At 34.3% G+C, this 23,820-nt stretch overlaps 1 protein-coding gene across 1 annotated transcript; it reads right to left on the bottom strand.

Moving 5' to 3' along the window:
* Positions 1 to 10,350: 10,350 nt before the first annotated feature.
* Positions 10,351 to 23,576, bottom strand: LOC115974888 (trafficking protein particle complex II-specific subunit 120 homolog). Its single transcript, XM_031095436.1, has 10 exons — positions 22,933 to 23,576; positions 22,309 to 22,515; positions 22,016 to 22,198; positions 20,469 to 20,578; positions 19,139 to 19,198; positions 18,755 to 19,043; positions 16,793 to 17,088; positions 15,550 to 16,427; positions 11,182 to 12,138; positions 10,351 to 10,874 (listed from the first exon to the last, which is right to left on the bottom strand). The coding sequence occupies exons 1-10, from the start codon at positions 23,341 to 23,343 to the stop codon at positions 10,654 to 10,656; spliced, it is 3,612 nt and encodes a 1,203-aa protein (XP_030951296.1). The 5' UTR covers positions 23,344 to 23,576; the 3' UTR covers positions 10,351 to 10,653.
* Positions 23,577 to 23,820: the final 244 nt, after the last annotated feature.

The raw sequence follows: 23,820 nt of genomic DNA, 5'->3' as shown, positions 1-23,820 counted from the left end.
AAAGCATCAACATCACTTTAGAGAGGCAGAGTTAGGCATCAACAAGTCAAAGTGGTAGACTATACAATTTGACTCCCTATTTGCCCAAAAAATTAAAATCCTAAACATTAATCTATAAATTTAGTAAAGACGTAACTGCTAGGGCAACCACTTCTAAATTCTGAAGAAAATTCATTTTGTTGTTTTCCTAACTAGTTGTTATCGAGTGGGGTAGCATTCTTTTGGGAAGAGACTTGCCGAAAGGTCTAAGGTAGCAAGTAAGAAAAAAAGGGTATCTCATCGATGTTAGGAACACTTGTGGATTCCACTTTGATTAGTATTGTAAATTATTGGAGGGTTTTGACCATTATGTGAAAATGAAAGTAGCCAATGGCATATATAGACCAAAATACCCATTCCAAAAAGTGAAAACTACCCCTTCGTTCGTTTACTGACTGGTAGCAATAGCATTCAGGGTTTCGTCCAAAGCCATCGATCATTTGATTAGAGCCTTGGCCTAACCATTTCATATTCATAATTGTTTTGCTGAGTTGAAACTTGAAAGATCATATTTTGGGTTCATCTTGAACTTGAACAGGACTAATTTCATGTCGATGGGGCCAAATAGGACCAGGTAAAGCTTGGCTTTTCTATGCCCTTGCACATAGCAAGAAAAAACAGACAAACCGTACAATCACAAACTTTTCTTGTGCCAAACAACTTGGGATTGAAGTGTCAAAAACCCAAATGTTCCAATGCATTAGACACTGAACTCTCTCATTTCCGTTAGGCGTGACAATTGATCACATCAACTGAAGTGATATGCTTATCCATAATAATGAAAAGTTTATATTACACATATTGAAAACTCTTTTTATATATATTTTACTTTGTACTGGCTCGATATATGCTATTCAAGGCGCACTTGTCACTAAAATGGTTGTCAAAATTAAAGGAAGATGGTATCAATTTGGAGCAATTATGGTGGAGGGAATTTGCCAAAAAGTGGTTCCAAAAATAATGCTCTTGGTGTATAATAGGGACATGCAATTTGTTTGTTTTTGATCGAATATGTGCAATTCACAAGATGCTGCTATATGGGTTTATATCAATCATGTGGAGCAAATACATCATATCATCTTATTATATCATAGATTCAAAATCATAATGCATGTTCTTGTTGTGTATGACACTGTAAGAGATGGTATTGAAGATTAGATGAGTTTGTCCCAACACCCATGGTGGCATTTATAGCCCACCCTCTTTCATCTTCATGTTTTTTTGCTCCCCCTCTGGCCTTTTCAACTCTCCCATCTTATTAGGTTATCTTCAAGCTTGGACCACAAAAGCACTTTAAAGCAAACTCTTTCCCTGGACCACTTAGCCACTTACCTCTTTGCTATTTGCCTTGCCTCTTAGCCTGTCTCTTCAATTAAAACCCCACCCAAAACCGATCTCTCCCCTTCTCTCTCACTCTCCCCCACATGATAAAAGATAGTCTAGAAAAGATAAGAAAGGAACATAACATTGCACAGTAGATTTCCTAATAATTACTATCAAGTATTATTCCACACTAAATTGCCTTTTTAAGTTGCTCCTGTTACAAGTGAGATTTTACAAAAATTTTAAGATTATATAAAGTGCCACAACTTGTACTACAACTATTTATATGAGCAGGGGAGAAAAAGTTGTGAGTTTATGTGAAAGTGACATATAACCGATCACAATTTGATAGTTGACACGTAAAATAATTCTAGCAAAAGTGATGACATTTTATATGGTACTAAAACTACTCAAGTTTTGATGGATGATTATCAGTTCATACCACTCACATCAAAAGTGCATGGGCTATAGTCTCAAGCATGTACAAGTACAACATGACACTTAAAAAAGTAACATTAGTGATTAGGGATTGTTTGGTCACTGACAACATCCTATGAGCTATCTAGTCTTTACTATCCTGGACGGGCTGGAGTAGTTCTGCTAAAACGCGTTTGGTTAATTTGTGGTGAAATTAAATCTAATAAAAAAAATGATGGAAAAAGCATTTTTTTTAAAAAAAAAACTGATATCTTGGGTTTTTGAATGAAGATTTTTTTTTTTTTTTGAATGAAGATTTAAAGGTTCAAAATTCACCTTCTTCCAATTATTTAATGGGAAATGTTAATGAATGTCCTAAGGACATTATTTAAAAATTATTTTTAGAAATTTTTTTATGGAAAAATGATAAAATAATTAATGTTGTTAATAGTTTTTTATATTCCTGTAAAAGTTTTATTAAAAATTTCCTAATATGATTTATTAATAATTTTCCTAAGGGCATCCATTAACATGATCCTTATTTAATTAGCAAAAATAAAATAAAAGATGGATCACACTTAGCTTTTTGGATATTTTGCTAGTGTTTGGATTAACCTTTGGGTTTATATTCCCGTAAAAGTTGTATTAAAAATTGGACAAAGTTTAGCTACAAAATTAGTTGTAGTCTTAGGCTACAAACTTACTTAATATCTTTTTATTGGATGTGAATTTTAACAAATCTACCATTGGATTACATCTTCTTCTTATATCCTCCATGCTTGCAAAATTTCAAGAAAATTAAAGATCAATAGCTATGTCATCAATAAATTTTTTAAATTGCAAGTTTTTGTAATTTAAAATTATGCACAAAATATAAGCTTATAGATCATATAGTAAATGATATCCGATTGAAACAAAATTTAACATGTGTATTAAGGGTGTAAAGAACATGCAATTCAACGGTTAGATTTTCAAAATATATTGTAGTATTTATTTTATTGAGTGAGTTTGTAGCCTTAAGCTACAACCAATTTTGTAGCTAAAACTTTGTCCTTAAAAATTTCCTAATATGATTTATTAATAATTTTCTTAAGGGCATCCATTAACATGATCCTTATTTAATTAGCAAAAATAAAATAAAAGATGGATCACACTTAGCTTTTTGGATATTTTGCTAGTGTTTGGATTAACCTTTGGGTATCCTAGCCTTTACTTAGATTTTTTTATTTCCTACTCATAAGACATTCTAGATATCCCAGTAACCGATAATGTGATGGATGGAAATTAAGACTTCCAGATTCATGGCACATCCTATAATTAAGTTCATTGAACCCACTACCTAGATGTACTTGAAGGGACAAGGAAAGTTTGTTTGTTGAGTTGACAAAAATATTTTTGTATTAATAATGAAGTAAAACCCTAATCATGAAATAAACTAAAATTTTTAAAAAAATATTCAAGCTAAATTTTGATTGGTCTGCCCCTTTATTTATTCACTTTTTCTTTTATACATATATAAATATATATATATATATATATAATAAAATAAAAATATTAAAAAAAAAAAAAAAACTCTAGGATGAATATTTAAACCTTAATATTCAAGTGGCTCTTGAAACAAATTTTTGTTTTTCCTAAGCGAGAGCAGAAGAAGCCGACTAGAGTAGCTTCTTTACTTAAGTGTTACCATTTTTCATCACGTTGTCATTGTCATTTATGCGTATTATTTGTTCATAAAAGTCAACATATAAGTAGACACTCCAAAAAAAAAAAAAAAAAGTCAACATATAAGTATCAAAATTTTAAATATAACAACTTAGAACTTCAAACCTAATATAAGTTTAAAGTCAGAATACTCATATGTGAGTGACATTTAAAATCTCATATTAGATATTAATAACAAGAGTTGGTTATTAATATAATATAATTGGACCAATTTATATGTGTTAGTTATAAATTAAATCATCTTGGAGTCAAATCCTAGTAGCTGAGTGGTTACTTTGCACATGTTTTATAAATGCTTAGTATTGCTTTTGAAATAGACTTGAGACTTGAGATTATAATGCATTCAGCCAAACAAAAGTTTGAGATTAGTGTCTCTAAGTATAAATCACATACAATCATCTACTTTTACCTTATTTAGCTAAGTACAAACAGTAGCCAATTTCGAATATTTGCCTCCATAGAACATACTATAGAAGCATCATGCACTCTCTTTACGAGTGCGCGTAAGAAAGCTTAATTAGAAAGTCCAGCTTCGACAGTAAGAATTGGGAACACCTGCCAGAATAAGTAAGAGGCATCAACAGCCCCACCAGCCAATGTAGGTGATATGATAGATGAGGAAAAAGGTATCAAAAGACATAGGATAAGGTGAAGCATGGTTTTGATGATGGGTTTTGTTTATTTGCTCTTCTTTGTGTGATGTCGCACCCATTTGTTTACTCTCTCTCTCTCTCTCTCTCTTTTCGGTGAATTGTGAATTTGTGATAGTGACCAGTTAGCATAGTGAAGGAAACTGAGAATTCATGCTGACAAAACTACTATAAATGGGGGCATATTTCCCTATTTTACATGATGTTGATGGTGCATATATACACATGGCAGAGAGACAGAGAGAACCATAAGGGACTTCTAGACAAAGTTTTAGACCATTTTGTCAATGCAAGGCAAAGACGGATATTGTCATTGTTGCGTGAAGGTAGAGAACTTTATAAGAATTTTATACACACAAATTGTACTCTCAAAGCAACAAGGAAGAGTCGTTTGTGGCATTTTAAGCGCATAAATTTGTGGACTAAGTTGAAACAGCTGGTATAGTGACATAGTGGGACTAGTTTTGGAAATTCTCGGAGCACTGTTTTTGATGGATATTTTTTTTTCGGTAAACGATGAATATTTACTATTTAGCAATCAGTATGCAAGGAATAATGATTGCTTTCGAGGAATTCCTTGGAAGAATTTATGTATCCAGGGAAATTAAAAAATATTTTGGCACTTTTATTAGCATGGTTTTGGAAGTTTTCACTTTTCAATATATGATGAGTGATGGCTACTAAATTTCGAAAAGGAAAAGTTTGTGATAGTGAATGACACACTTGGTATATATACATGCGTGTAAGTCGCAGCACATGGAGAGCTCCCAAGGAAAAATTAGAGAACACATGGAGTGTCACTGTGGTCAAGCTTAGATGGAATACGCTAACTCAAGTTGTCCTCCTTTACCCCTCCTTTTTACTTATTTAAAAAAAAAAAAAAAAACTAAATATTTAGGTTAAGTGGTGTCAAAAGTATATTTAACGCTTTACCCCCAAAAAAAGAAGTATATTTAACGCTACATTTGTTTCAATGAAAAATTTATTGTAAAAATAGTTTCACACATTTTCTTGTGTTTGATAGTATTAAGAAAAATAAGTAAAAGGAAAAATATATTTGGATAATAGAAAATCCCATTAAAAATATAACTTAATTTTAGAAATTATTTTCTGCTAAAATTTTTAGGAAAAAAAAAATCTATGTCTCACACCACACTAAATAAATGGAGGTTAAAAGGCAATATGATGAAGAAAAAAAATCAGGAGGTTAAAAGGCAATATGATGAAGAAAAAAAAATGATTTTTTTTCTTCATCACAAATTCACAATATTAGATGAAAAAAAACTCCTATACTAATATTATTCTTTTCAACTATTGGAAAGGATTAAAATTTATAGTCATAATATTCCTTGTGATACCACTCAGTTGTATTGTATCATGTATATCTGTATATTATATAAAATGAAGTTTTTTTTTTTTTTTGTTACACATATAATCTTTTGAAAATCCAAGTTTTATCACTTTATTATTCTAATAAATTTTTTTAATTGTTTCTCAAAAAAATATTTTTAATTAAGCTTAAATTCTATAAAAATTCCCCATAAAACCTCTTATACTTATAACATTCATTAGAATTCTGCCACATCATATTTTCTTTAAATAGTAGAATAGATAGTTATGTATATAAGATAATCATAATATGTTTCTCAAAAAAGAAAAGAAAAAACGACAATCATAATAAATGATTATCAATTATTATATTACCATAATTATCAAATTGTATATTTTAAAAAAAATATAGAGAGAGAGAAATCATATTTTATGAACTTATTACTTTTTAGGATTAATTTGCTTAATTTACAACTGTATGGACATACGACAACAATGAGTTTTTTTTTTTTTTTAAGAAGAACCAACAATGACTTTTGAGCCTCTTGCATCATAATAAACACCTATTACTAATTTATTATAACATTTCTCCTCTCTGAATATTATTATTTAATTTTTAAAAAAATAAAGTTTAGGAGGTCAAGTAGTAGGACTATCAATCTATCATTATGGTTTACGTTCAAACAAAATAATAAATATTACTGAATTCACCTCTCTACGCTGCCTGCCAAGCATCTTGTACTATCGGAGGTGGTATCTTGTTAGTTTACTCCCTACTCATAAGGTTTTGGGTTCCAAATTTTGTGAGTGGCTTGCTGATTGCTCCATAAAACAGGCTCATATATAAGATAATCAACTCTATTATTGGAAGAAGGTCTCATGTTGTCTGATCTAAGTTTCGACTCTCTCATTGTTTTGAAAGAAAACTAAACAAAAATAACCACGGTTAATTTTACTAGGACAAAGTTTAACTATAAAATTGGTTGTAATCTAAAAGTACAACTTTACTCAATATTTTTTTATTGAAGATGAATTTTAACAAATCTACCATTGGATTTCATTTTCTTCTTATATCCTCCATGCAAAATTTTTAGAAAATTAAAGATCAATAACTATGCCATCAATCAATTGTTTAAATTGCAAATTTTTGTAGTTTAAATTATGCATAAAATATAACCTAATAAATCATATAATAAATAATATCCGATTGACACAGAATTTGACATGTGTATTAAAAGCGTAAACAATAAGCAATCCAACGGCTGGATTTTCAAAATTGTAGTAATTTTAGTGATATTGAGTAAGATTGAAGCATTAGGCTACAACCAATTTTATAACTAAACTTTGTCCATTTTACTTTTTTTTTTTTTTTTTTTTGAGATGAATGATAGAAATTTTTTTTATTATTATTATTCTTAAAAGCCCTGCGTTATTTATAAAGCTAAATGCGAATTATCCACACACAAAAAAAAATGGTAAAATTATTAAAATTTAAAGGCAAAAATCATTTCTGATTTTCGAGAAAGTTTCGGAAACTTTTTAGAAGGGATTGAGATTTTTTTTTTTTTTTTTTTTTCTCCTGTAGGAAATATGTGTTTCTTGTGTTATAGAAGGAAAGCAGGCAAGGATCAAGGAGCATTTATTATTTAACTATTATATCTTGTCCTTTAGCTAATCTATCACAATCATTTTCATAATTATTAGAAATCTCACATTTTCCATATTCTTCTTTTGCATTTCCATTTTAAATACAGTGCATGTTTCATCTCCCCAACCGGTAAAGAACAGAAGATTAAAACTCTTTAAAGATTTTGTCAAGAGTCTTGACAAAATCTTTAAAGAGTTTTAATGTCTTGACAAAATCTTTAAAGAGTCAAGACTACAAAACAAATTTGTTGAATCCTTTCAGCCAAAACCACACAATGCACTTTACGCCATTGCTCTTATCCGGTCCTTGCAAAAATAAAAAGAGGAAATTCAAAGAATTAAAAGAAATTAACAGTGCTAATCAAATCCATATCATTATCAACGTGAAAAATTGCTACAACAAAGCTTGTCATAGATATTAAGAATGATAAGAAATCATAAGAGCAATCAAATCACTCATATATTGTCGACATTAAAGATGACTAATGACATATTAATCTTATATACAATAATTAATATAAATATGCCTAAACCCACACATCATAAAAATTGAATTTGTCGGTAGGATAGAAAATGTGACCCATGAGGAGTCACCTTCTCCTAATAGCCAATTTCAGGGAGGTCTCATCTTTTCGCTTTCACAATATTCAGTCTTTAATTTTTCAATCCATCAGCGTGCCCTAGTAAATTTTTAACATTTTGTCTGGAAAAATAACAAAACATGAAAACAAAAAAAAAAAAAATTGATAAATAAAATAAAATTTTAATTTAAGGTGTTTGTTCTATGATGATTAATCTGCATTATCATTAAGTCAAAAATTAAAAGATACCAATAGGTTATATTGAATCTTCACGTGTCACTAATTATGGGCTTTCCAGTAAATGGTCCAAGCCCAAATGGTTATAAATTATGACCCAATAAAACCCCAAAAGCTTGAATCTGTTATTCTAATCCTGTATCTTATTAAAGTCTTCTTTTTTCTTTTCTTTTTTTCCTTTTGTTTAAATTTTTTTATAGAATCAATATCTTATCAAAGTTGAAAATAGAAAAGGGATACATAGAAAGCTAGCTTAACAATTCTAATAAAAGCTATTTAAAAACCATTAGCATCTCATATACTGGGTGTTATTTAGAGGACTCCAATTATTAGTCTTGTGGACTGTGGAGTTTCATTCTTGCAAATGCACTTCTTAGATGGGATACTTAATGTTTGGTTACAACACCACATAGGTTGATACACACAACACCTAGTATCCATCGTTTACGACTAAGATTACCTGGGTATCAATCATTCTTCGAAGTTCGTTGCTTGCTTCAAAGTGCAAAAAAATATGCTTTTGAGTTGTATATTTGTATGAAAGAAAGGGAAATATGACACAATAAAAGAAACAAAAGAGTTAAAGTATAACATAATAAAATATATGATCCTATAGTGGTTTAATACACATAGAAAATCCTTCATATAAAATATATATATATAGATATATAAAATAAAATAAAAAAACGCATAGAAAATCCCTTGTTGGACAAATGTAAAGGGGTCCAAGTCCTTTGATGAGACTCAATTCTAACCCACTATTGAGATCAACTTTAAACACACTTAATGTCAAATTTACTATCCATTCTGCTGGGTGGAGAGGTGGTCATGATGCAATGAGCAACACAACTAGTAACCTAGACACCAAAAAAAAAACAAAAACAAAAGAAGGAAGACGAGAGCTGTAAATAAGTAAATACAAAATATTTACTAAAGAGTAGGGCCTACAAAGTGCAAATGGAATTGTGACCATTTAGGTAAATGGTAAAACTTGGGGCACAACACTTGACTTAAATGTGTATTGGATATTTGGATCTTTTCCATAACTAAGGAAATGTTTTGAACAAATTTCAGCTCATTTAATATATAAACAGAGGTAGGGATGACAAAAATTCTCTATCCCTTCTGACATGTGCAGGTTTTTCCCATCTATAATAGTGGATGAATTTTGCTTACCCTATCCCATCTAGCCTTTTATCTCACCTCCAATATAAAATTTAATTTTTTCAATATCTGATTTATAATTTAATTTTGTATTATCATCTCCTAAATACATTTGTATTATTCTCTCTTAGCACTCTCATTATCATCACTCTTTTTAATTCTCTTTAACCATCTAATTAGGGATAACAAAATATCTCCGCTATGCATCCTATCTCGAAACGACATGCTCCTGTTTTACACAGGTTTTTCTTGCATGGAGGGGACACCCTAATTCGACCTTGCTACACTTGATTGACATCTATACGGACCTATATCTTTATCAATTCTAAATTAATCATTCACACCATCTTTTTTTCACACACTACATTTTCTCTTTTATCTTCTTCTTTTTTTGAGAAACCAGAATGGTATTTTATTGAACATAACTAAGGAACATTAATCAAAACACAGAATTTGGCTTTTTTTAGCCAGGGCATCAGCAACACAATTACAATTGCGTTTAACATGACAGAAACAGAAAAAACTTAACTCGTTAACTTGGAAGAGGATATCTTCAATCACATGAACATACTCGGACAGATCTGCATCGCCACTCAGAAGAGCTTGAATAACTACTCCGATGCCAGCAACGTTGATATCTTTATCACTTCTAAATTAACCATTTACAATCCTTCATAGATTCATTTACTAATTATTACAGTCCTATCTATTTATCAACTATAAATTAATCAATCTCAATTCTCAATCCTTTTTAGACTCATTTGTGACTATCTCTTTGTCAATTCCGAATTATTATTATTTTTGGCTGAATTATTCAGATTTAACCATTTACTACCTCTCCTTTTCAACTCATTTCACGTCCTATCTCTTTTTCAATTATCTAGGACATTTTAATCATTTAACCAGATCTAATATTGCACGGAACAATAGCTAGAGTGGATTATCATGAATTAAGAAAATATGCAGCACTCAGAAAAGGAACACATCCAAATACCAGGAGTCTTATAGGCCTTTAGATTCAGCAAGCTTTGATATTAAGAGTTCAACTTCACTTTGCACTATTTCATAAATAATCAGAAAATCTGGCTATTAGTCAACATGGATTTCATTTATTTCTACATAGATTTCATATAATAGTTCAATTTTATCCTATAATGAACCATCAATGCATTTTCAATAATCAGATTGCAACATCAAAATGCAACAACTTTTTTTAACAATATGATACAACATCAAAATGCCTAGAAAAAATAAAGTGTTTCAATATAATGCTTAAAACATCGATATACAAGCAGCTACAGATCTAGTTATACATTTTTTTTTCATAACACCACCAAAAAAAAAAATAAATAAGGAAGAAACTTTAACTTTCAGTAGAAGGTGGTTCACTGAAAGAGAGAAAGAAGAAAAGGCAATGCATAACTCTTGCCGGTCCCATATAAAAAATTGGCACTTTAGTCTACTATGAGCAGCAACCCTTTAATTAATCTACTATTATCTGCTATGGGAGTTTCCAATCAATAAGGACAGACCAAAAACTATCAGGCAGTCCCAATGACACGGACATTATACGGAGGTCCACAACAGAAGATTGGCTCATCGGGGGAATGAGTCCTTGCTCTAGCCCTGAGGATGTCATTAGCATCATCTATCAATGCAGCAGCTACCAATGTATATTCACCCGGGACAAGAAAATACAAAGAGAAAGAATGCTTGATTTCTTGAAGTGGAGGAATCTCAATTGTGATCCCACTCAAAATACCTAAAATAAAATTAAAAAAAGAATAAAAACTAGTCAATAGGTTTTCAATAATGGGGATAACAAAGAAATTCGTGTCTTTTATATGCCTATGTTACACTCAAAAGATTTTCATAACACTAAATTGGCATGCTTTCAAAATCATCATAGGCAGGATCCTGATTAGCCTCTCAAAAGAAGTGTGGCAATATTCTAGTTTGTGAACTTACTAGTGCAACAATTATACAATGTAAATAACTAGCATCAAATGATTATAGTAGATTTGCGAAACCGGAACACTCAATATAAACGCATCATGAAAGAAACTCACCAGCCCATAAGACAGTTGCCTTGGCACCCTCTACACAATTTTCTCCAGCTACATCTCTGCATGTAATACTGAGATTCATTTTAATCAAATCCTTAGTGTTATTACGAACCAGAACTTCCATAGGAGTCATGTCATGTGCCAGTACAGGACCTTTAGATGCAGAAGATTGAACACTACTATTTAACTCATTGGGTGAATCAAGTTTTGCAGGCTCAAGACCATTTCTAAGAAGCCTGAAGCCAAATGTCAATGGATCTGGCAACAGTACATCCATTACAGATGCCTGAAGTGCTGCTTGTATAGCATCCTTGATATTCAATTCTCCAGAGCTATTCCGCCCTGATTGCCATCTGACCTTTATTCTAGAAATGAGGTTCTTGATTGAAGCATTAAGTTCAGCCTTAGCATTCTTTTCTGAAAAACTTGAATTTCTGCTGCCAGTTGGACCATCTGCCTGAATATCCTTCATAAAGAAGGAACCATCAAGAATAGGTAGTTTAAAGTGCTCCAGTGGTATCAATACCCTTGCGGAGCAATCTCTATCGATTCTTGTTTTAGGATAACCATATTCAACAGCATCTTGGTCAGCAGAATCATTATCCGCATTGCTGAGGTTTTCCAACTGGACAGAAACACTAATGTCAAACACAACATCAGTTGGATTAGACAACTCAAGTTCAAGAAAACGAAGTCCCCAACTTCCTCTGAAAGGATCAATTTTCACCAATCTGTCTAATTTACTTTCAGAACCAATAGCTCTTTCAGTAGATTGACTATCAACATGAACTGGCTTAGGAAGGTTTTCACCCACATGTGCAGGAATTTCCATTGAAAGTAATCGAGCCTTTACAAAGGACAAACCCTGCAAAACACAAATCTGCAAGGGAACAACCAGTCGTCTTCCAGGAGGCACAGACGATCCAACTGTTGAAGGATCTCCAGAACTTGACAGAGACCCTGAAAAGCAAAATGAAAAGAGAATACTACTGTCAGAAAGTAAAACTACCAAATGTTTATGCCATAAGTAATACAAATGGTACTTGGAGAGCTATAGCCCAATCAATATTTCAATGTAACCAAAGAAAATTACGAATAACAAATTCTTTTTGTAAGTTTTGGCCCCAATGGGAGGAAGAAGAGGAGATTCAAACTATTGACCTCCTTACCAAAGAAATAACCGAAAACATAAAACAAAATTAATTATTCTGCCTCCTTTCCATAGACAAGATAGACTATAAATGGCCTAAAAAGTCCGTTCTTCAATTCGCAGTGCAGATGTTTAAGAAGTATGACGCACCAATGGAAGGCTCCCCATATCTGGATGCGCTAATAATTCCTCATAAATACCACTTATCCCCAAAGCCTAAACTGACAAAAGGAATTTATTAATTATTTATCCATTATTCTAACACTCACCTTCATGTGTGGGCTTAGACTCTCCCTTAAAGATTGAAGCTTGACACATGAAAGTATAGAGTAGAGACAGATTCAAAGTTTGAATCACCCACTCTGTTCAAAATCAGAACTAGTTTATTTGTTATTGGACTTTATGCTCTAGGCCCATTTATGTTTATTTCGGTTCCAGCTGGGTCATTAGACTTGTGATTTCTATCGCCAATGGCTTGAACATGAGATGAGGTGCAACTTCCACATCAGTTGAGTGTGTACTGTGTGCTTTGTTGTAGGTATATATACTTGTAAGGCCTCTCCACCTAATAGCTTAAGCTTTTGAGTTGGATGCTCTAGCATAGTATCAAAGCCTCATTTATTATTTATTGGCTCTAGGAATTTGGAGGCAATAGGGTGTGTTTAAGAGTCCCAAATTAATTAGGTGTGTATTTTCATATGTGCTTACGAACTAGTTGACTTCTCCCCAAAGTTTTTGGGTTGGATGCTTAACAATTCATTTTCAAATTTCAAAAATTGTGTTTCAAATGTTCCTCCATGATAAAACAAGATGCAGGAAATTCTGTGAAGATTTAAGATTAAAATTAAAAGTAAAAACAGTAGTCTTTTTGGAATTAAATATCCATTCAGCAGGAGCAACAATTAGTTAGTTAAAGAATGAGAACCTGAAGTCTTTTTTTTTTCTTTTTTTTCTTTTTTTTGGGGGGGAGGGTGGGGGGGGGAAGGTCCTCTACCCTTTAAAATCCTTTAACCTTTTCTTTTTTCTTTTTCTTTTTTTAAATTCAATAGTTGGGGTTAAGTGGATTTGAACGCTGGATGTCTCCGTTGAAAATACCAGGAAGTGCCAACTAGTTAAGCTACAATGTCTTATCTTTAAAATGTCAATGTTTTTTATTGTACTTCCATCATATTACTTACAAACATGAGCGACACCAGATTATGATTGTACTGATCTTGTGAAAATATCCGAGTGTATTCATTGTGGCCTGACATATCCACTCAGGTTAGCATGAATAGCCATATTGGTCTTTTAGCCATTAATGTACACTAATACCTTACCTAACAAATCCTCAGCCAAAACAACTGAACTAGAGTCTAGATCAAGTTAACTTAAACTTGATGACTGAAAAAGAATTCTCCAAATTGGATCTTGTACTCATATTTTAATGTAGGGGTTGGATTTAAATCAAAACCTATTTTAAATGATTAATTTTCACGAGATCCAATAGTGAGGAAAGCATTGCTTTCCATGTCACTTATTTTGCAAAATTTCTTACTCTCCCAATGGTTTCTCATTAATCCACTGCTCTAGTTTGTCTAGTCCTTTCTCTCTAGGCTCTGCTAACCTCACTGGTCCACTCCCTCACTTGCACCATCCAAACCTCACCAACACCGCCCTCTAGCCCCACTGCCTGGACCTCCCTGCACTCACCTCCTCCTCCACTAGACCCAAAACAAATCCAATTCGTCCCTCTCCACCACCTTCATCACTCCTCCTCCCAAACCTGATGGCTAGCACGTGTTTCATAAACCTAATTGGGTCCAGCATAAAGTAGTCCCATTGGCCTGTGATTTCAACAACGCCATGATCATCAGGACCAACAACATCAACGCCATTAGGCCAATTCAAGGAGCCCAAAGCTAAGATGGCCATTTTTAATGAAAATAAAATCCCCAGGATGGGGAAGATAGGTTAAGATAAAAAGAGAGAGGGGACTAAATAAAATGTCAAAGGGGGAAAGATCCCAAAAAAAGGGTGGTTTGGTTGAGTAGACAAGTGAGAGTTTGGGTTTTAGAGATGCTAATGTGTGAAGAATTGGTACAATTAGCAGGAGACAACAAAAAAAAAAGGAAAAAGAAATATGGTGGGATAAAAAATAAATAAATAAAAGAAAGCGAAGGTTTAGTCTGTAGCACTTAAACAGCATGATGAGGCTCTTCGCCAAAGTGAAGATCCTAGAGAAGATGATTAACCAAGTCTTGTAGGTGGGGCATAGTATGACAATTTCCAAGGTTTTTTAAATCGGAGGATCGAATTGAAGAGCAAGGGAAATTCCCAAATGTGGCTGTTGGTGAACCAAGAGCACGAGGCTACAAAGCCACACCCTGAACATACGTCAGGACCACCAGGATTCTGTGGACTGGTGCCAAACTCAACCCTTGGATTGAATAATGAAATGAATTAAGGATTTCAGTAGATTTTGGGGAGTTTTTTGACGGGCATAGGAAGAAGCTACGAGGTTGTCTATGGCTATTGAAGGTTGATGGAAGGCTACAAAGAACACTAGACCACGGAAAATGAAAAGCCTGAAACCAGGTATGAAAGGGTGAGGGAACTTAAAAACTTTTAGCTTCATCTGTGAACTATGACACAAGGGGAAGAGATAATAGGGGTTGCAGTAGAAAGGATAGGGCTTTACAGTTGGTATCATGAATTTTAGGATCACGTTACGGAACATCACACGTCTAAATGACAGAGAAAAGAGATAAGAGAGTTAAAAATTCACTCAGAATGTGGAGGGTGACATTGTTTACATGAAACTAAAATGGAGGCTCTTAACAGAGCAGCGGTGAGGAGTTTGACAGTTTGTGGGGCAGTCAGTTTGTAAATTGGGATTTCTTGGAGGCTGAAGGGAACTTAGGAGGCAATTTGTTGCTATGGGACAGGGTGGTGGAGATAATTGAGGTAGCAAAAGGTATGTACTCAATTTCGTGCAAATTTAGGTGTGTGGTTGACTGGTTGGTAATTTAATAGCTTCCTCTGGGGTGTATGGCCCCAATTCAGACCATAATAGAATTTTGTTATGATAAGAACTTGCGGGTATTTACAGCTGGTGGAACTTGTCATGGTGCATTGGTGGATTTTCTAGATACTATCAGAGCTAATAATACATAAATTCATCAAGAAAGAGAGAGAGAGGGAGAAAGAGCAATATTATGTGTGTAGTTCAACGCATGTACCTGCATAATGGATCACCACTGTGGGGCTGCTTCCATCTTTGAAATGCCTCATCATGCTACCAAAGGCACTCTTGCCAGCTGCAGGATCAGGATCCACTAAGCCAAGCTGCCAGGCTTTTAAGGTCACAGGTATTGTTACTTCTGAACCAGGCTTCAAAGGGAGGGCAGCTTTTAAGGTTTCATATGCCACTGAGATGACACAATCTTGGTTTTTCCCTGACAGTGAAATATGCACCTGCTCAACTGGAACTGTACCAGCATTAGCCAGGTTAATCCACAGATCACGAATTTCACCTTCATATAATATAATGGCCCCATCACCACCACCAACATGTGGCACTAGCAATGGAAGCGGTGGTACAACAGAAATATTTGGGAAAGATACATTCCTCAACTTTGCAGACCCACAGCACCGAAATGGGTCAGAAAGCACAAGTCCTTGTGTTGCTCCAAGTAAAAGATTGTCAACATCTTTAAACAGGTGTTCAGTAACAACACCAAAACAATGGACCATACAGCCAGGAATGGTCACTGGCCCAACTGAAGTTGGAATTCCTGATAGGGTGATCACCTTCGATGAATTGGTCGGAAGATTAACACTAACTGGGAAAGCATCAAAATTTCCTGAATGCACAGAAAGATATATACTATCAACCCTTAAGTCAAAGCCACATGGATTTGCTAACTCTACCAAGACCTGGATAGGTTCTCCAACCACCCAGATCAGATCTTGCTTGCTGCTTTCATTTGACTCTCCTTTGCTGAATGGTGTATAAATAAAAGGCCCAGAAGGAGCAGATCCAGCCCACCAATCTTCTCTTTCTGGATTCCGCTTTACAATGTCCATTTGTGAGGGATGGAGAGGAAAAGAATAAAGCCTGCATTCCATTCAAAATTAATATAAATTATCTAAGTTATTCCACAAATTAAAATGAAAGGAGGATAGACTAATAGTGATTTGTCCTCATCCTTGACATTACTGATCAGGACCCAATTAAGATAATAGATTTCAAAATCCACTGATTAAGTGCACCAAGCCCCCACATCACGAGTAAGACTCAGTAAATAATTTAAATGCTATTAAGCTTTACTGTAAAAAATGTTTTTTTATTGGTAAGTTACACATGTCAAGTGGGTATTAAGTCCATGAAAACTCACCATCCACCTTGCTCTTTCAAGGTGAGGTGCCACTTGACCTAGAACTTATTGGCATTACCAAAAAAAACTAATGGACATTGAGCACCTTATGAAAGGCAAAGCAGGATCAGCACAGCGAGTTCCTGATGGAAGTCTGTCTGATGAATTTGAGAGTGCACTAGCAAGGCCATTTTGCCCAGCAGGTGTAATTAAAGGATAATAAGATCTTAGTAGGCGTGCTGCTGCACTCCATGCAGCAAGAGGATCTCCTGCACGAACTGCAGAAAGCAGTATCTCTCTCAGCACAACCATCTGCAGGGTGCTCCATTGAGACTCAAATAGGGAGACTACTGAATGATGATGCATTTTTCCACCATCCACATGACTTGATCCGATTTGCTTCTGTAAAGAAACAAAGGTAGAAGAAGAAATTATTTCCAGAATATGCAAGGCAGAGTCCAAATTTAACAGAACATGAAGTTATTTAGAGAAAAGAAAAAACTAATATTGTACTTCTAAAAAACTTAATAGAAAGACATAAATGAAATGAGCAAATTATTACTCACAGTATGCCACTAAGTACGCTAGCATATCCTTCCATCACTGAAATTCAAGTTCACTTAACACTACACAAAATTTATACCCCCAAGTCATCGGCTGTATACTAACACTCTATTTGGGAGGACGGAATGGAATGGGGAAAAAAAAAAATAGAAGATTCCTTCCATTCCATTGTTTGGGAGTTTTAATGGAAGGAATGGAAAAACCATTCTCTTGTTGGGAGTTTAAGTAGGAGGGAATGAAAATGTTAAAAAGGAACACTCATTCCTCTCTTTTCCCTTAAAACCTCAAATTTTCATTCCCCTTAAAATTTGGAGGAATAAAAGGGAATAGAATTAAGTTTAATAAAATTTTCATTAAAACTTCCAAAATACTCCTATACATTCAGCTCTTTGTTTTAAAATAAAGGTATAATAGTAATATTGTTATAAAATGATTCAATTCCAATCCTTCTATATTACTCCCGAACAAGATTACTTACATTCCATTCCTTTATTTTAAAACATCCAAACAAGATTACTTAATTCCATTCAATTCCTTTCATTACTCAAATGCATTCAATTCTTTTATATTCCTTTACAATTTACTCATTCCATTTCTTTATGAACTCCCAAACGAAGGCTTAGTGAGAACACCCCCCACCCCCCAGGCAGCCCCCCTCACCAAAAAGGAAAATTGAGATCACACAAGCATATAACATAAAATCAATGAAACCTTATTTGTGTTAGTAAATTTAACTTGGCACTCCTAGCCAAGAAAATGAGAGCAAAAGCTCATATAAGTACACCATGGTTCAAAGATATTGAAAAAGGTTTTACATAAATTAACATCAAGAAATAGAGAATCACCAAATGAGGCCAGCATCATCAAACCTATTGTAAAAGGGAGAAGGGGGGGGGGGGTGTGGGGGTGGATCTTGTTAGTCTTATAAAATTAAAGACGTGAATGTATAATATCTTTGTTTTATTTATCAGCATAACAAACTGCCCAAAGATGGTTCAAGGAGTATGTCTCCTGTCCTCCATTTGGGCCCCGTCATTGTAGGAAGGTCTCATGGAGATCAGAAATGTTTGAATACTTCAGAAGTTTAGATGATCACATTTCATCCATCCATCTGATCAATTCTTTCATCTTAAGCTAGAACATCCAAGCTTTTTTGTCAATCACCAACATCTAAAAATTTAAGGTTATACAATTTTTGGATAAGCAACCCTTTGGGGTCATATAATGCCGAAAAGAGTTTCAAAAATAATTAGATTAATGTTTGGTAGGGGTTTATGGGAGATGCATCTTTAGACAGGAATGGCTTGGTCAGATAACAGAATTCAAGTCATGAAAAAGGACCATTGCTAGCCAGTACCATGAGAATACTACAATCATGGATGACAGACTACCAACATGTGATGTCTCAACTGCATAAATCATGGCAACGGTTGAGATAATACACACTCCCAAGTCCCCCAAAAATATGGTCACATCTTTTATTGCTTAGTACTCATATACTCACATTCGGAAGAGAATGTTCAGAGGTGGATGTTCTACTTTGAACACGATATGCCTTTGTTGTCATTGCCAAAACTTGCATGGCACTTATAGCAGCCAGTCTATTTTCTTGTTGCAGATACAACTGAGCAATCTGCCTTGAAAAGAAGGCAGCTTTTCGCTGATAACCAATAGTCCCATACAACCGAGCTATTTCAACAAATAATATGAGCCTATCACTGGCATCAATCAATGATTTAGCACCATCGGCAGCACTGGTCAACAACTCCACTACCTCCTTAGCCAGCTCTCTTCTGTAAAAGGTTAAAAGAGAAAGACAAGTAAAATGAAGAAATTATTTTAGGAAGAATAGTTTACACTATATATAAATGTTCAACAAAAACTATACCTGCAAAGGAACCTTGCCAATTTTAGTGTAGCCTCAAGTTCAAAGCTTAGGGGTGAAACTCTGCATAGAAAACATAAAAATAAATATAATGTTACTTTTAAGAGGTTCCAAAAACAAAGAGGGTAATGAGTGTTGTTAAAAGCGCGCTTAAGCTCAAAGCTCGAAGCCCCAAGGCTCTAGTGCTTTTTGCCTCAAAAGCTAGGCTTATTCAAAGAAGCGCGCTTTAGGCGCGCTTTTTGGCGCTTTTTTTATTTTTCAAAAAAATAAATCAAAACTGAAATAAAACTATAGGATCTTGACATTATTGATATAAACCATTGATTTGACATGTTTTTAGTGTAACTTACTTATCAAAAAAAGATATTTTGAGTGTAACTTGTCCTAAAAGGCTAAAACCCAACCCACAACCACCCAGTTCTTCCCTATTTTTATTTTTATTTTTTCTTGATTTTTCTCCTTGAAACGGTAACCCACCTAGCTTCTTCTTCTTATTCTATTTTTTCCCTTTTGAATATCTGCTTGGTACCAATTACCATGTTGCTATGTCCTCGTATTCTTAGCTCGTTCATGGAAAAAAAAAGTACGATATAACATATTTGTGGTAATTGTTTAGTTACTTTGGTGGTTGATGTTGAACATAGCAAACTAATTCCTATAGAGTTACAAGTGATTAAATTATTAACTAATATTACTAATTAGTCATAGGGCATTATGGATATTGGAGATTTAAGAAAGGATATTACATGGAAGTACTCATATCTAGCTTATCCAAAAAAATAAAATGACTTGATTTGCAGTTTTTGTGTTAAAATTGCAAAAGTAGGGCTTATCTAAATGTTATATAAATTATATAAAAAAATTTATTTCAATTTCTATGATAATTTGATCATTTGATTGTTGCATTTCTCATTAATAATTATTTTTAAATTTATTAAATTTTTTTTTTAAATGTGTGCTTCACTTCAATCAAGCACACGCTTGCGCTTTGCGCTTCGCACCTAGGCCCCAAGAGGTCTTTGCGCTTAAGTGCGCCCCTCGCTTTTACCAACACTGGTAATGAAGCACCAAAAACAATATTATTTACAGACTAAACTAGAATTTGAAACGAACAGGGAAGCCCAAATTTGTGTTATATAAGCAGAAGGATGCATCAACCATATCCATTTTACAGCCATATATATTTGACAATTAACATAATGTAATTAATTGTAAACAAAACCAGTGCAAAAAAAAAAGAAAAGAAAAAAGAACTAATATGAAGAAAGCCTTATTGCTAACTCTTATTAACGGGGGCAAGCACCTTATGCCAATTAAAAGAGGCATCAATTACCTCTGAGCATTGTCTTGAATAAATGACTTCCTGTAGTGCACGATGACACTATTATATCGATATCTAACCTCTTCCTCCATAGCCGGATCCTTTTGGCCCATCCGGTCTAACTGATAACAGGAAAATTAAGTAAATAAACAAATAATGTGTATGTAAACCAAGGGCATAGAAGGGCAGAGAGTCTGCATGTGCGGGTCCAAGATCAATCAAGAGTTAACCTAAGTAAAAATTATAATAAGATATTCAATATTTATGGCGATGATTCACTGCATTCTAAACAGTTTAGAAAGTTCATTTTGACCAAACATAAGGACGTGCACTAGAAAAGCAAGAAATCTGTTTTGCTATCATGCATAATTCAGAAACTTGTGTAACTACATTTTTGCTCCATTTGTTTCGCTATAATTTTTTCAGGAAAACATTTTTAGCATTTTACAGTGTTTGTTTTATTGTAAAATTTGGTGAAACTTGAAAATGTTTTGTGTTGATCGTAAAATCCTTTGTAAACCATTTTACCCCAAAAAAATAAAAATAAAAAAATAATTTGGCAAAACATATTACAAAAACACACAATGGCTCCCCCCCCCCCCCCCCCAAAATCTGGTGGTTGGGAGGCACCTGTTTTTGTGGTTTGTGCTTGAAAAAAAAAAAATTATGCCACACCAAACATCTGAAAATGTTTTCAAATTTAAAATGTTTTGATAACATTTTACAACGAAACAAACAGAGCATTTATCTTACAACAACCATATACCTTGTATTGGTTGCTTGATCTTTATTCACGCAATACACTAAGCAGTCATTTGACCACAATGATTTTGCAGGTCCTTAAAACAATTCTCACGTCTTCCCAACATTTGTCACAACTCACAACTGATCAATTACTTTCCAACTACTAACTAAATTCGGCATGCAATTATTACCAAAGTTCAAATTTGTCAGTAGATGGAGCCAATCCAATGAACTTTTCATCTTTTAAATTTGCAATGCAAGCGTTAAACCTAAGACCCAACTCCTATGCCCAATCAGAACTTTGCTTAAAAAATTATAGTAGTTAATTATTTATTGTTCCCAATTTGATATTTTACTTTGACTCATGGGCTTACAACACATCCCAATGACATAAAATCATAAATTATCAGAGTTTGTAAAATCTAGATACAAAGATAGATAAATTTATGAGTTCTTTATGGAAATTCTATACAATTAGACATATGTACTATCCTTGGGAGTAAGCATCTCATAACAAAATTAATTAGATAAACTTTATATTTACATTTAATCTGTGAAGAAAGGCATTCTTATCTGCGACGTAATAATGAGTTAATCCTCTTGTCATTTTCAGTTTAGGTGTCTGACACAAGCGATTGTAATAGTTGTGTGTCTGCCTATCTGGTCATGTACAACATGCCATATATTGAAAGGAAGATAAGTCCTACATATTGAAAACAAAACAGCCTACCAGGAAAGCACAATGATCTAATCTATATGAGTAGAAAAATGAAAACTAAAAACAAAAAGAAAAAGTAGAAAGCAAAAAAGCATACCAATAAGGCACAAACACCACCCTCCAATGCACCAGCATACCAAAAGTAATCGCTAGTCAACCTTGCAAGTTCCTGTGAAGTTGAGTAGTGGGCGCTAGCATCAACAGGCGATCCTGCCAACAAACAGTAATCACCTATAGTCTTTTGTGACCGGGCAAGCCTTCGCTTTTTCGCCTTGAGGACCTGCATTTTTTTACCAAGCAAAAGTAACTAAGTTGCAACTTCAAACAACCCAAGTAAAATTAATTCAATATATAGATTCAATTTCTCCTATAGGACACCTAAAAATAAACCTCCTCTGAATTGAGACTGGCTTGAGAATCTAACGGCGTCTTGAGAATAGTTCCAGCAGATTCTGCCTTAAGCACCCATTTCTCGAATTCCATCAACAGAGACGCGGCAATGTCTTGCATCATCGTCTGTAAATGCATCTCTTGCGTTTGAGTGTCCGCTGGAGGAAACAACTTCAAATTACCTCCTTTTTTACTGCCATCTTCTAGCTACAATGAGAAACAAACAACTATCAAAGATCCATTCACATTTCATTAATGCAAAGTCATAGTATCAAAAATAGAGAACGTGATAAATAAACTTCTTGGTATTATTGATTGTGTATTGATTACATAACTAGAGTAAGCACAAGACTAACCAACTAGTTAACAAACTGACACCTCATTGTGTTTCCAACGGAGATGTCCAGAGTTCAAATCCCCCTCCTTGTTTGTAACTATCGAATTCATCAAAAATAAACTAACTAATTCTAGCCAAGAGTACTGTAGCTCAACTGTCCAAAGTTCAAATCCCCCTACCCGATTTGTAGCTACCGAATTTATCAAAAATACAAAGCAATTCTAACTAATTACAAAATGCAAGTGTGAAATGAAAAATACAAAATAGAGAATGGTTTAGTGATTTACCTGAGAATCGCCGGGGCAAAAGGCGAAGCAGCGGTGGACGAGAGCGGAGGCGTAGGATTTGCAAGCGGAGTTGAATTGATCGATAACGGAATCGAGATCTGGAGAGGAAGGACAATGGCAGATCCCGATTACGGCGAGGATCTTGCGATTGGACTGGAAATCTTCCCAGGGACTCGGTGGAGCTCCGCCGAGTATGAATTTGAATCGGAGGCTACCGGTGTCCCATGGCTGATGCGCGAAAGGTGATTTCTGGTGCTCCGTGTAGAAGGAGCTGATTGCCGATTGCGGAATCGTCTGCTGCCGGAGAAGCATCGTTTGGTACTCCCGGAGTAGACCCGGAGGGACCGTGCCGATCGGCAGGACCGCGATTCGGATCACTGAGGAGGTCTCGATGCTCACGTCTGGCTCCATTGGTTTGGGGGGATCGGATGGTGGTGGTGGTGAAGAAGGGTGCAACGTTTTGTAATGGGAATGGGTGTATCAGATCGGGGTCATTTTGGATTCCACAGCAGTGTCAGTTCTGAAGCGAGAGACAGGTCAGGAGGAGTGATTAGAGGTGGATGATTGCAAGGTAGAGCAGACCGCAGAGGAAAATGGGGTGAATGAGGGTTGTTTGGCTGCAGGACAAATGCATTTTGTGCATTTTGGATGGGTGTATCAAGAAAATAAAATTAATCCTAGTTCCTTATCTCTTTTTTCGTTTTTATTCATAAAAAAGAACTATCAAACAAAAAATAAGTTAAAAAATGATTTTTTTTTTTTTTTTATATTTAGTAAACTCATTCTCGTCTATAAAAGCTAAATAATCAAATAATCGGTACCTCATAGTATTTCTAATGAAGACATTTACTTTTCAAATTTCTCGTTCCTCTACTATTAATTTATAAT

This window comes from Quercus lobata, chromosome 2 (genome assembly GCF_001633185.2).
Source record: "Quercus lobata isolate SW786 chromosome 2, ValleyOak3.0 Primary Assembly, whole genome shotgun sequence".
Classification (NCBI taxonomy): domain Eukaryota; kingdom Viridiplantae; phylum Streptophyta; class Magnoliopsida; order Fagales; family Fagaceae; genus Quercus; species Quercus lobata.
The sequence above is the reverse complement of the archived record's forward strand: the minus strand, read 5'-3'. Positions and strand labels throughout refer to the sequence as shown.

Excerpts from the sequence above, each read along its gene's own strand:
- LOC115974888 (XM_031095436.1), bottom strand. The coding sequence starts at position 23,343 with ATGGAGCCAGACGTGAGCATCGAGACCTCCTCAGTGATCCGAATCGCG. Across the intron at positions 17,089-18,754 it reads CTGAACATTCTCTTCCGAAT|AAGCAAATCGGATCAAGTCA; the intron begins GTGAGTATATGA and ends GTTTCTTTACAG. Across the intron at positions 10,875-11,181 it reads GGCAACTGTCTTATGGGCTG|GTATTTTGAGTGGGATCACA; the intron begins GTGAGTTTCTTT and ends ATTTTATTTTAG.